Below are 15016 nucleotides of genomic sequence, written 5' to 3'. Positions count from 1 at the left end.
ATAGATTTACTGCACCTGTTATTAAAACTGTTTCAAGGGAAATATATCTCTTTAATTACTGTATATTAGTCACACAGGCTGGTTTTGATGATCAAATGATCCTTGTTTGGAAAGACAAAAATTTAATATCTTTGAATGTTTGCTTAACCACAGAGACCTGATCCTCTCTCAAAGGGGACTGACACTGGGGAAGAAGAGTCTGGAACTGTCTTAATAACATGTTCATTTATTTTTATTTTTTTTATTCACAACCTTCCTGCTATGAAACCGTAAGGTGGATGGTTGTTCCCTTTTCTTTGCAGTGCCTACTTACAGATATCTTGGAAGAACATGGATATTTAATATTTATTCAATATCTACATGTGCACTGCCACCATTTGTCATCTACGTAATTTTAGTCTTCCATCTTGCTTAACAAACAGTGTCCAGACTCTTTATTTTTACTGTGTGGTTAATAGAGGTCTTTCCATCAAAAAAAGTACATAATGCTGCAGCTGTTTTTTTCTTACTGCTGTGCCCCTTAAATGTCACCAAGTTTACAGAACCGAGGATGTGAACAAGTGAATTATTCATTTTTAAAGAAAATAGCTTGGAGCCTCTATCATATTTGGCCCCTCTGACTAGACTTAAAAAAAATAATAATAATAAAAAATACAGGCTTTGACAAAAGAAATGTGGAAGTGCTGTACTATATTTCTTCGTTACTGAAGCAGCTTCTTTTGCTCCAAGAAGCTTCTTTTGCTCCATCTTCTTGTCAGCAGATGGTCGTTGGTGTGTTAATCCTGTGGTACAAGAACCTGTATTTGCTCTTCATATCCTACAGATACAAAATAAAGGATATTTTTGTCTTCTAACCAAATTGTGTATGTTACTAAAGAGTATTGGGGTGGGGAGGGGAGATGTCAATTCAGAAAAACCCAAACAAACCAAAACCTCTCACTTCTTCCTGGAGACTTATTAGATGAACATGATCAAGAGCTATGTATGACTGCAAAAACCACAGTGATGATAAACAAGACACGTTAAAAAGAAACCACTGATTATTGCCATGCACAGTGGATAAACTGATTTAAAAAGTGTTCTGGTAGGAAGCTTTGTTTTCACTGTAATTTGATGCAGCCTTATGGGTAACTGCTGTAGTTTAGAGATACCTGCAGCTCTTCTGCTTGTCTGTTTTTTCTGCTGTCATTAGTGTAATATTTTATCTAAATAAATGACAAGTCTTATTCAGTATCATAGTTTCTTCGCTAAGTAGTAGTGCATTTTTGACTTCATTATTAATTCTTATTTATTAATGGAAATTGTAAAACTTCATCCTTATGTATTCAGAGAAAAAGCATCAGGTTTAAATCTGGGTTTACTCCACTTTTGTATTTATTGGGCATTTCTTATTTAAGCCACATTTTTTAATGTTAAGTTGTAAAAATGATGATAGATTATGACAGTCCGTAGTTCAGTTACAGTATTCAATTTCATCCTCCTGAAGCAGTAAATAGTCTACGAGCCTCTAAATTTTAGCTGTCTTCATCAAGGACCAGATACTTATTCACCAGATATACTGGCCAGCTGTTCAGGCATAGCTGACATATTATAAGAATGGATAAAAGTGATAGTAGAAATTGTGGTAGCAGAAATATAGGAATTGGTGGTACAGCAGAAATAGAAGATCAGTGAGATGCTACAAGCTCTCTTCAATGTCACCCTCAAGCCTACCAAATTAAAAAAAAAAAAAAAAAAAAAAATGAAAAAATGATTATAAAGATTATCAAAACTCAAAATTAGCATGTCAAAAATTTTTTTTTAACATATTTTTTCTCATTCCTTGTCAAATTCCCTCCAGTGCTATTCCTCTTTATGTGCCCATTGCTGGGCCCTGCTTAAAAGCCTTAGGTGAGGTGGGGTTCTGACATCTCTACTCCTATATCTTCCAACAATAATCAGAACAGAATTGAAACAGCCGAGTAGTGAAATGTGTAAGCTCGTGTGGTATCACTTTCACTGCACTTCAAGTCTGAAAAATCCTAGCATCAAGGAGATTGTGGAACCTTTTTTTTTTTTTTTTTCTTTTTTTTCTTTTGTGGTATAAAGCAGCCTGCAAGAAGTTATCTCCTAAATACTGTTGAAGAGAGTCTTACTCTTTTCCAACTTTTTTGCTCTTCCTGACTTTGTATATGCTTTGGTTGATATATAAATGTACATAGTACCAGATGTGCTGAAAATGCGTTACAGATTCCCACAAGGTATAATGGCGCTATGCTGGATCAGGCTGAGAAAACAATTTTGTCAGAAGTGGGTTTTTGGACTTGAAACTGGGGTATGTTGTGTGGCTATTCTAAACAAAAGACATTTTAATATCAAAGAGATAATATTACAAAACTTTTATAGGTAATACCTCTGTAATTTTAAATAAGAGGCCTAATTTGGTTGCAACTCGCCAGGTTTGGGCCCAGTCTCACACCTACACTTAAGTAATATATTGTTTATTTTGATAATCTGAGCAGCATAGGATGATACCTAGCTCTATAAACTGTATTTAAAAATTATTTCCTTTTGTGTGTGAAGATTGGTTGAATTTGAGGAGGGGTAGTTTGTATTTCTGTGAGTCTGTGGCACATGGGTACACTTCAGAGACTAGGTCAGAAGACTTCGAACTTGGATGTATGTGGTGTATGTATTGGTGTATGTGCAGCTGAGCAGGGTTTTAGGTTTGTGTAGGCCTGATAGTTCTGGGAAACACGAGAACTTCTGTAAATGTACTTGTCTGTGCACAGTTAGCTTGACGTGTCTGAAAGCTGCATTTTTAACACTTTGTACGCTTCCTACGATTTATTGAGCACAGGCCATGTGCTTGGTTCCTGTGCATTACACCTGGGAAATCCATCACACACACACACACAGGAGCCTGAGCATCAGTTCATGTTCATTTCCACCTAGATAAGTTTTATTTTTTTTTATTATTATTATTTTAAGAGTGTACTTCAATGGCAATATTGTTTACCAAGAATATTCACTTAGTGGAGAACATTTTACAATACATTTTAAAGCAAGTTAATCACTTCTTAAAACATATTATAGGAATCCTTCTGATTTATTGTTATTTCTCTGAATGTTTGATTGAAAACTTATTTTTTCCTTTCAGGCAGCTATAAATGGTGTAATACCGCAAGAAAACGGCATTCTGCAAAGGTAAGCACAGAGTGCTGGAGTAGTACGTGCAGAGAATGATGCTGTGTAATGGTTACAGTTTTGCTCCTGAATCCGAAGATGGTGATATACCTTTTAAAGCAGTTTCTTGAGCCACAAATTCAATACCTGTCAAGGCTGATTTAACTTTTTTTTTTCTTTTTTTTTTTTTTCCCCCCATACTGGTGGAAAACCAGCTCAAACACCTATTCAAACTAGTTAATTTTTATTCTAAATTCATTTGTTGTTAGGTCATTCTGTAGTACTGTCCATTTACTGGGTCTGGATGTTGATATGCTTTCTAGGAAGTCAGGACTTTGTTTTGTTATTTTTTTCTTCCCCTAAAGGTGTAAAAATTTGCAGGACAAAGCTTATGCCTTGCTAAGTATGTTCTTTTTCCTTATGCATTTTTAAGGATATCAGTATTCCATATACCTCTGGCCAAAAAAATGTTTGTTTGTTATAAGTGAATTACATGCAGCAGATATTGTACTAGATAAAGTAAGGTTGCTCCCTTCTAAAAGGAGCTTTACTGACCATCTTTCAGCTTCTGAATTAAATTTTGGCTTGTATACTGATGCCTGCGTATCTTGAAGTCACTGACATATGATATCCTAAGTGCTGATGAGGCAATTGAAAACAGCAGAACAAGAATTGAGCTACTTGGGAGAGGCAGTAAAACAGCATTTTATATGTTGTTGAAGAAAATACTCAATGTACTATTTTTAAAAGGTTTGTTTTGATGATTAAAGAAGATAAATTATGTAGGTAAAGTGGTGTTTTGGCATATATGTCAATACTCACTAAAGCTATCATTAAATAGTTTTTTTTAATCCAAGATAAAAACTTATTTGCTCAGTAAAGTTACTAGGTGTTTATTTATGGCTAGGTCTGCATAGTCCAATTCAGAACAAGCCTCTGTGTCAAGCACTATTTCTACCTATTAACATAAGCAGAGACACAGAAACAGGATTTGATAGTAACTCCTGTCCTCAAAGCGTTTATATTCAAAATACCAGAATGCTTGCAAGCATTTTGTCAGGGGAAGGATCTAGGGGGTAGTTATACCCAACTTTGATAACAAGCAGGTCCAGTGTCCACTTACAGCTTTCTTCAGTACTAATTTATTCATTTTTAGAAATGATTAGACAATAAAGAATGTCACAAGTAGTCTTCTTCCTTTCTCTTTCTCTCTCTCTCTCTCTTTTTTTTTTTTTTTTTTATAATTTTAATGCAAGAAGTTTAAAAGGAGACCTAGAAGGCATAGAAGCCTAGTTTCCAGAGGTTTTCAGATGAGGCTAATTTACTGACATGAAGCTTTTTATGTTCCATTACAGGTTGCCAGTCAGACATGTAGGATGCTTTCTGTGATGGAATCAAATATAATTAATACAACTGGACTTGAAGCAAGTTAATATATTGAGGGAAAAAAATACATTTTGTTTTATAATTCAATCGTGTTGACTGAAAACAAACAAACAAAAACAACAAAACAACAAATACCTGAGAATCAGGATATTCTTTGCTTCTTAGGTCTTTTAACAAAATGGTTACATTACTTAATTCATTGTTGGATGTCAGATTTAAAACAAACAAACAAACAAAAAACCCCAAACATATTGCTTGTTGTTTATACTTTTTTAAAGCCTGAAAATAAGACTGTTTCCTCTACTCTTTAGTCCTCTGCAGTGAGTCTTTGACCTTTGGGCATGGGTGTTTGTAGCTGGGAATTCATCCTTTTGAGCCTGCTGATGTGAGAAATAGAGGAGCCACATGTTTTACAAGCATAATACGTTTTTCCTTTTCAAATGATGTGATTTGCAATAGCTTGGTACTGTTTATGCACGGTTCTGTGACGTGGGTGCCACCCATATTCACACTTTTTAAAATTTCAGTCCTCCTCTAGATGACAGGTTTGACTTGTTGAAGAAATATTTCCATTGAGAAATCTCATGGTATCTTCAGGAAAGGGAGTCTTTTAAATAAGTTCTGTTCAGGAATGGAAATGAGGCAACTTGCATCTCAGCATTTCCTAAATCCTCCTTTGCACAGCTCCCATTCTTTCAGTGCATACATTTTATTAGCTCACATCCTCCGTCATGATACCCTGTAACTGCACAGGACAGACAATCTAAGCAGGGAGCACAATTTTCCTGGTAAGGACATCTACAATGCAAAGCTCTAGGCTTGTGCTGTGAAGTATCTTGTCATCAAAATCTAATTTCAGTACATCACAATTTTCTTTGGCCTGGAGTAATGTTCCTTAAATTTCATGTGTTGTTACCTTTCCTTTCTAATCTGTTACATCTTGCAGAGAGGCTCACAGAAGAGAACAAGGTGTGCTTCTGGATAGTGAGGGTTTCCCAGTTTATTCTGACATTTATTTTGATTCTTTCCTGATTCTTATTTCCATGTGGTACTAGCCTGATGATGTAGAAAACTGGTGGTTGCCATGGTACAAGTTTTTATATGGTTACAGCACTCCTGGAACAGGAAATAATGCTGCTTCTCAAGATAAATCCAATGTTAATTACACAGTGAACTTTAGACTAAAAGAGTGGCTTAAATGCCTGATTGTCATTTAAACTGTTCTATAGCACTTCCGAGTCACTGAAATATTAACGTTGTTAATATGAAAGTTAATTTCTAATTATTAGTAAAACAGTACTTTCAGATATGACAGTGAAGTTTATTCAAGAGACATGTGCTGTGGACCGTAGTAAGTGAATAACACTGTTCATTTCACTTTGCTAATCTTTGTTTAAACATTATCAAGCTATTTTATTCAAACCTTCTTATCTGCATATGTTTCAGTGAGTATGGTGGAGAGACTTTACAAGGACCAGCGTATGGACCTACAAGTCATTCTGCAGCAGGTTCTTCAACTCCTTCCTCATCCTCAGCATTTCGCCATGTAGTGCCATCTAGACAAATAGTGGAAAGACAACCTCGAATGCTTGACTTCAGGGTTGAGTACAGAGACAGAAATGTGGATGTAGTACTTGAAGACAGCTCCACAGTTGGTAAGGATGTGTAAAAATGACATAAGAATTTTACCAGAGAAGTTTTTAAAAGAAAAAAAGAACAAAAAACCACGTAGCCTCCAAAATCCAAACCATAAAACAAACAAACAAAAAACAACAAAACACCAACCAACCAACCAAAAATAAAATAAAATAAAATAAAATAAAAATCTCTCTAAAATATCTCCCAAAAAATGCAGCCTCCACAGCTCCTAACCATTTTCAAATCTCTTTGCAGCTTTAAAAAAGCAAAATTTCACTAATCCTTTGTAAAGGTTAGTGATCTATCAAATATTTATTTTGAAATCTAGTTGTCTTATGGACTTGCTTCAGAAACATAATGAAGATTACTGATTAAGTTGACGCGTGAAAATATAATTTGCAGTAGGATTAGTGTGGATGCAGTCCGCTAATAAGCGGATGATCTTGGCATTTCCTTTTTGAATCTCTATAGCATCATCCTTTTCTGCATAGGATTAGTGACAAAATTCATAGGAATTCTTGCAATTATGTAGAGCATTGTTACATCCTTTTAAAAAATTTTATTTGGCTCTTTTGTGGCAGTTAAGATTCCTTTTATCAGATTCTTTTTGTCTTCATTCTAAATCTGATGCATTTTATACAAGTATGTTAGAAATATGCTGTTCGTACCATTGCAGAGTATATTGTTTTTGATACTCACCAAGATGAATTAATTTTCTAAGGAAATTAAATTACTAAGGAGAAAAAGTTTTTTTTGAAGACAATATACAGATCAAAACAAAGAAATAGTTGATTAAAAAACTTGCAGAACTGTAGCCTTATGTCTGTGATGAAATTTGGAAATTGAAACTTTTTGGTCCTTATTTTTCTTCTCTGCATTCGATTTGATATTCGATGGTGCCACCTAGTGGTGATGAGTTGGAATTCTTGATCAGTGTTCTGTCTTTTCACTGCACTGCACTGAGTTATGCCCATGCAGAGTAGATACACAAATGGCCAAATCAGAATTGTGCAGCTGTAGTAATTTTTTTCTTATAAACTTCTTTCAGGTATAGGTGATTAAGGAACAGTCAGAAGGTAATCAGTGTAAGACTTCTGTCTGTTTCTTGGAATATGAAGGTCGAGGACAGCCTTGTGTTTGACAAATAGTAGGATTTCAGCTATGGACTTAAGGAAGGCAGCTTTTGGCTTTTTCAAAGATCTGCTTGGCAGAATCCCAGGAGAAACTGTCTTGAAGGGCAAAAGGACTTAAGGGAGATGTTGGTCTTCAAGGACAACTTCAAAGTACCAGAACAGTACCTTCCCACATGCAAAAAGGGGAGCAAATGTGGCAGAAGGCCAGCACAGAACAAAACTTCTGACTAAGCTAAATGCAAAAGAAAGTACAACAAAGGTAAAAGGTAGTGTTGGGCTATCCAGAGGGAATACAGGCTTGACAGAGTATGCAGGTTTGGAGCTAAAGGAAAACCAAAGGTCAGGCAGAGCTGAAAGCACTAAGAGATAAAAAGGGCTTCTGTAAGTACCCAGTACAATCAGCATTAAAACAAAAGCTCAGGAAAATGCGAACCAGCTGTTCAATGGCAATCTCTGAATTCAGTGTGTGGAAAGATTATGGAGCAAAATCTTCCTGGGATCCATTTCTTAGCACAGGAAGGAAAAACAAAACAAAACCAACCAAACAAACAAAAAAACAGGTGATCCAGGGCTAGCCTGGATTTGGTAAGGATAAATTATGCCTAATTGTATTGCCTTTTATGATGTGATAACTGGCTCTGTGGACAAGGGGAGAACTGGATGTTACTGTATCTGGTAAGGCCTTTTCCATACTCTGCTGTAGTATTCCTGTAGTAATATTCTTGAGATGAGGACTGGGTAAGTGAGCTTAGAATGTAGGCAGGTATTTGCCTGAACTGCCAGGTTCAAAGTCTGGTGAACAGTTGCTAATGTAGTGTCACTCAGGGGCTGATCTTGGGGCCAGTGTTGCTTGATGTCTTTATTAGAAACCTGCTTGTCAAGAAGAGCACTCCAGGCAAGTTCACAGGTAGTAGCACATCAGAGAAAGTGGCTGATGTTCTGGAGGGCAATTCTGCTATCAAGAAAGACCTGGACAGCCTGGAGAAGTAGACAGACAACAGCCTTACGAAGCTCAGCAAAAGCAAATATGAAGTTCTTCATCTGGGGCAGGATAACTCCATGTTATACCATCTGGTAATAGGCCAGAAAGAAACTTTGTGGGGAGAGGAAAAGAAAAAAAAGAAGCAGATCTGGAGGCTCATCAGTAGTGCACTCTTGCAGTGCACTACTGCAAGGATGCCAGCTGCGTCCTTGGCTGTGTTAGCAAGAATATAGCCAGTGGATCCAGCAGAATAATTTTTCTCACCTATTCAGCACTTGTGAGACTGTGTCTGGAGCAATGCATCCAATTCAGGGGTACCCAGTACAAGAAGGATGTTGTGGAGTGAGTCCAGCAGTAGTCAGCAAGATAGTCAGGAGACTTGAGCACGAGGTGACATACAAGTAGAGGCGAAGAGAATTAGAGTAGTTCAACCTGGAGGAGAGAAGGGGAGAGGTAGAGACCTTATTACAGTCTATAACTGATGGAAGGACACAGAAGATGGAGCCAGACTCTTCTTGGAGGAGCATAGTGATGAGATAAGAAGCAAAGGACACAGATTGCAACATTATATACGCTGAATATATTTGTTTATTTTAATTATGAGGGTGGTCAAGTACTGCAGCAGGTTGGCCAGAGAAGCTGTTGAGCCTCCATCCTTAGAAGTGTTCAAGAGTCAGCTGAACAAAACCTTGACTGGACTGGTCTCGTTAGACCTCTGAACTTGTTTGAGTTGGCCTTGGTCTATGTGACCTCCTGAGGTACCTTCAGCCTAAATTATTTTGTGCCTATAATAGCTACAGGAAGAAGACAGCATCAAAATTTGCAAAACACTCAAATAGCTGTCAGACCAGTCAAGCTGCGTGAACACTCTAGTTCCCTGTGTCAGGATTATTGGTCGTGGATTTGTGAGTGCACACCACCTTTATTGCTGGCAAGGTGCATTGCTTCAGGTAGCATGCACCTGCAGATGTGTGGATAGCACGTGCAGTGTAGAACTACTGAAATATTGTCCAAATTGCATGTTACATTGATAACTACAGTAAAACTGATTTTGTAGTAAATTTTTCTTGCTCATTTATGCGCTGTAATTCAGTAATGTTTGAGATGGTGGTAAATGTGTATGCTTTATATGTGTTTTTCTTGACATTTTATTCCTTTTCTCTTCAGGAGATATCAAACGTATTCTAGAAAATGAACTTCAGATTCCTGCATCTAAAATGCTGCTGAAAGGGTGGAAGACTGGAGATGTAGATGATAGTGTAAGTTTTCAACTGTGTTTTCAGTTACCTGAATTCAGTGTTTCAAACTGAGGCTCTGAGGGTGGGGGGTTACAATGCAAGAATTGTGAGTTTCAAACACTGTTAGATGTCTTAGGTGAAAGTAATACCAGGAACACTTAAGTTAAAACATTACCAAAAAATCACTTTTCGTTGTTTTATTTAAAACATGGCACAGCTACAAAAATACTGTTATTAAATTCATAGCAAGTATGTCTTGAAACAAAAATTTGATGGTGTTGTCAAGAATTAAAAGAAGTAGAATAAACTAATATGTCAAAATCAGCAAATGCTGTGTATTTACAATATTTACAATGATTTTTCTTTCCTCAGACTGTTTTAAAAACTCTACACTTGCCAAAAAATAATAGTCTTTATGTTCTAACACCTGACCTGCCTCTTCCTTCTTCGAGTCATTCTGGGTAAGTCTTTTAGCCATATGTTCTACTTGTATGATTCTTTATTTTTTTTAATTATTATTATTTTTTATTTATTTTTATTTTTTTTATTTTTTGTGAAGCCACATCATGTATCCTTTTAGGAACCTGCAACCAGTTTTAAGTGGTTGAAGAGGCAAGTGTTGGGATTAACTACCTCAGTACCTTACTGTTGAAATTAAGGGAAAAGTGGTTATTTAAAAAAAAAAAAAAAGAAAAAAAACTTTGGTGTGCTACATGAATTAATGAATTACTTAGGTGCATACAGAATTTTATACCTTCCAGGTGTGGTGACTTTCATTTCCACTGCGAGTAAGTGTTTTTAAATTAAAGCTGGCCTTTCATAATTTGTTGCATTAGGTTGATTCATTTAAGATAAACATGTAGAAATTGTTACCAGCTGATCAGAATTTTCTTTCTGAAATATTTGTTATATTATTTCTTTGTATCTTTTAAAAATGTTCATAAATAGGCTGAATAACTACTTTTGTCTAAGTAGGCAGGGTATCTTCTCTTACTGATTTCAATACTTAAAAAGTTAACAGAGTGTTCATATGTCAGTGAATATTGCAAAGGTTTGAAAGTTAAATGCTTCTTTATGGAAAACTGAATCCTTACTGTTAGAGAGCAGTTTGCAGTTACTTTGCTTTCAGCGTTTTGTCTTGTTTTCTTTCCTGTCCATCTGTTTCTCAACGGTAGACACAGATGTATTCCTACCAGGAAAACCATTAATTTTATTCTGTGGCCACTAGAGGGTGCACGGTAATTGAGTCTAAAAAAGTAGCTCTGGTCCTAAGATGTCAAGCAAGCAGGGAGGATTGTACTTTGAATTGATCAAATTGCATAGTCATTAGACTAGATTCCCTTCAAGTTATCTGAAGAGGGAATTGCTTTTCTGCTGTTGTAGTTAAATAGTAGAATATTCTACAAATATGACAAAGGAAATCCTTTGACAATCAGTAGAAATGAATAGATGGTTTCCCAATGACTAAAAGTAGTCCCTGTAGTACTAAGAAGTTATCTATGAACATAACCCGTGTTCTATGGAAGAAACAAGAAAACTGATCTAAATTATAGACAATAAACAAATAATAGAAACATTAAGAGAGGGAATAGCGGTGATGGAACAGAGGGTGGTAGTGAGCTGAGATGCAAGTTGTACATACAAACAGGAGCTGTGGCTGTGTGCGAGGACAATAAGCCATTGTACTTAAAGAAATACTTGAAGAACAATGAAAATACTGTGGAAAAACAATGTAGATGCTTTTTTAAAAAAAAATTCATTTTGCAATTTTAATATTTTATACATGGTTATCTTGTGTATTGTCATTTTAATGTCTTTGATTTTGGAAAGAAATCTAGACTCCAAAGAATGTAGTTTATTTCAACTGAAATAAACTATGTAAAAGCAACAAGCTCTTTATAAAGGGTTCCCAGTTTTTTTTGTTGGATGAACAGTTTAAAAGAACTTTATTTCCTGGTAAAATCAAAGTGGTCGTTACCTTTACAGTTTATACTTGTTCCATAGAGGAGATTTAGTTTTGGATATTTTTAAGATAAATTTGGTAGCTTTGGGATAGCAAACGATGATTAATTAGTGGCTACTTAAACAAGGATAATTTGAAGGCTAGATCATCTCCCTGAAGTCATAAATTCTAGATGAAAGGGGAGGCTTGCCTCCAATTAAAGCATCAATGCAGATCAAAACACATCTAATTGAAGCAATGTACCAAACCCAGTTACACTGTTTACTGCCTACTGTTAGGTCAGTTATTATTCAGATTAGTTTGTTACCCACAATTTTTTAAAAGCATGATGCTCACATGTATTATTAATGGAAATTAAAGAACTTTGCCTCCTACTTTGTGAGTTCATCTGCTGTTTTCTTCAACTGCCTTCTGTTTTGAACTAGAGATAAATAGTCGTGATTTGAATATCTCCAGAAAGTGGTATTTGAAAAGCCTATGATTTCAGTACGTGGTATTTTATGGATATGCCCTTCATAAAAGGAGCAATCTGGTCACAGCTCTATAAACTCTGGTCTGTGCCTCTTCTTGACACTCAGGGAGAGGAGCATTTGAAACATCCTTTTCCAATGTATTGGTAGGTAGGCGTTGAAGTTTGTGGCAGACTGTATGGACTTAACCCAGAACTGACTTAAACTGGCATCTAAATGTAATGACAAAACTATCCCACAGTTTAAACAAGCAAAAATCTCCTAGGGCATCTTCATTCATCGGTGGTATATCTAAAGCTTTTATAGGTAATAGAAACCCAATGAATTACTACTGCATGCTAGTAAATTGAGGTGTAAAGATTAAATTTAAATGTCAAATACCACCTGTAGGGTTGGCAAAGCCATACCTATCCATGTCCAACATCTGGAACAATAACAACATGTTCTGTGGGCTGTGGATATAATGAAGGATGATTTCTGATGAATTCCTGCCTCATCCCAACAAAGTAATTCACTCTCTCCCTCCATGCTTCCCTTGATCTTGCCTCCCTCTGACAGTGCTTCAGTTCCCCTCATGCATTTTGTAGCACCTGTGTCACTGTTTCACCTGTGTAGGTTGTCATCCTGCCCCGGCTCTGTTCTTCAGCTGAAATCCCGGTAAGCAGGTAGTATCAAGCAACAGGGTATGTTGTATGACAACGGATCATATGGTAGTTCCTTGTCATCGAAGGCCAGAGGAAGGCAGTATAAAAAGATTATGCTTCTACTGCAGTCTTTTATGAAGGTGGGCAGTAATTTAGGTCCCTTTCCTCTACTCACCTATTGATTTACACCCAGTATTTGAGTCTTTTACAGCATCTTCAGTTCTCCTTGAAACTAGTGAATATGTACAAATCTGCTGGATGGCATAGGTGGGTAGAGAGAAACACAATTTCCTTTAGAAAACAGTCTTAAAACAGAAAGGTGCCAAAGAATGTCTATAAATAATTGTCCTAGGGGAGAGATTACTGGCACTGGCATTTCAGATTAGATTCTTCACTTCCTTACAGTGGCTTTCCTTCCCTTTAGTGCCTCAGGTGCTTCTTGCAAACCAGCAATACTCAGTTCAGGAAAAAAGGGTGAGGACAATGCGATAAAGGGAAGCATCAAAAGCATAGGCATGTGAGTCTGGACACATAGCCAGGTCTTCCTGATGGTCTTCTCTTTCAGTCTTGTGTGTTCTGGGAAGTGCTGTTTATATTTTTTTTTCCTTCATTGTCACTTTGATTAATGGATGTCATTTAATTTATATTCATACTTTATTTTTTATTTTTTGCTAAATAGCTGAAAATGTTAATTTCTTTTTTATACTTGATGTATCACCAGAAAGTTCAAAGCAGCTAAAAGCTGTTTGACCAGCTGAATATCTCGGCGATGATTACAGTACTAGATTTTGCTAAGTGAGTGTAATTTATTTAAGAAATGTAATTATCTGTGTGGATAGGAATAAAAATTATATATACATGTCAAGTAATGGGTCTGTGTTTTGCTGAGTACGTGCTTTTTAGGTTGTTGCAGAGCAGTGGTGGTTGTGACATGGGGTTTTGGTGTACGTTATCAACTGTTGCGGAGTGTTAATTAAGAAGGATGTAACCTGCAACTCCAGTTATTAGTATTGTCTGTTTAGCTGGACAGGAGCAGTGCCTTGCTTTAGTTACTTTGAAAGCTTCAATAAGAATGGTAAGATTAATGTTTTATTTTCACATCTGCTCATGAGACAGTTTAAAAATCCTGAAGTTTAAAATGCAGTAGAATGTAAACAGAAGGGCTTCTGCTCATTTACATGTTAGCCAGATTTGCTAACTGATTGCTGTGTGAACCTAATCTACCATCTCCTGCTGCATTAGCTACAACAAACATTACATTTACATACTGATTTCTTATTTTGTTTTAATGTAAATAATCTGTAATTACAGTAAATTTGGACTTCTGTTGACATGAGCTTGTATAAATCTGTAAGTTTAAAATGGAAATGTTAATTACCTTGTGTCATGCCTATTTATATAAAATTCAGAGATTTTGGGGGAAATCTTGTGACTGAAGAAGCTACTGCCTAATTCTGAATGCATTTCATTTAAATAGAGAAGTAAAAAAAAAAAAAAAAAAAAAAAATTAAATGGATCACTTGCTGTTCACTGATTAAAGATACACTTTTGGCTTTAAAGTTAAAAAATATATATATTACTAAAATTTCAAAGAAAAATACTAAGTGAAGTATTACATCAGAAATCAAAGTATTAAGGCATTCATTTAAAAATGGATACAACCAATGCATTTTATATATTGTTACAGCACAAGAAAAAAATAGTAAAGCTGAAAGTTTAAAATATAATAAATAAAAACTCTAATATCATCTTACTTCAGCATTTCATAGACTGATTGAACAGTTGCTGTCCCCTTAAGTTTAGCATCATTTGTTATTACACACTTTGGGGCGAAATATTGTTTCTCTTAATTTATTACACTTGTTTATAAATTGTGCTGTATTGGAATTTGGGTGGAGTAGCTAGTGAATAAACTCCTTCCCAACTGTTAATTGAGCATTTGGTATTTTCAGTTTCAAGCAACTTCTGTTGCTTGAAATTTAAGTTTTAGGGAGGAGTGGTTTTGGTTGCATATTATAAATTTCAACCTCAGTTGAATCCTGGTCCATTGCTGAGCTTTCTACTCATTGTGATAATGCTGATAACCAAGGCTATATAGGCAATCCATATGAAATCCTAAACTGATTGAGGTTTCTCTTGCTAAAACTGGTCAGAGCAATGACTGAATGACTGGGCTCAGGTCTGTTTTCTTTTGTCTGTTCTCAGACTTGCTCCTTTTTTTGGGTGTTGTCAGATTTCCTGTATTGGAAGATTGGTACCTGAAAGTACTTTCAAGTGCCCTTGGCTCCTGTGCCTAATAGTGAAAGCATAATCATCCAGCTGAGGGGAAAAAATGTAACATCAATGTGTATAACCTATCAGCAAATGCTTTGGAGAGCTAGGGCTTGCAGTAGGGGG

At 36.0% G+C, this 15016-nt stretch overlaps 1 protein-coding gene across 1 annotated transcript in view; it reads left to right on the top strand.

Moving 5' to 3' along the window:
* Positions 1-15016, top strand: part of FAF1 (Fas associated factor 1) — a 158213-nt gene that overhangs the window by 27495 nt on the left and 115702 nt on the right. The window contains exons 3-6 of the mRNA XM_082765690.1: positions 3140-3186; positions 5998-6206; positions 9472-9563; positions 9915-10003. Coding sequence (XP_082621816.1) covers positions 3140-3186; positions 5998-6206; positions 9472-9563; positions 9915-10003 — 437 coding nt within the window. The remainder of the gene's footprint in view (positions 1-3139; positions 3187-5997; positions 6207-9471; positions 9564-9914; positions 10004-15016) is intronic.

Source organism: Aythya marila (assembly GCF_965140915.1).
Source record: "Aythya marila genome assembly, chromosome: 8".
Lineage (NCBI taxonomy): Eukaryota > Metazoa > Chordata > Aves > Anseriformes > Anatidae > Aythya > Aythya marila.
Note: the sequence above shows the minus strand (reverse complement) of the source record. Positions and strands in the feature narration are given on the sequence as shown.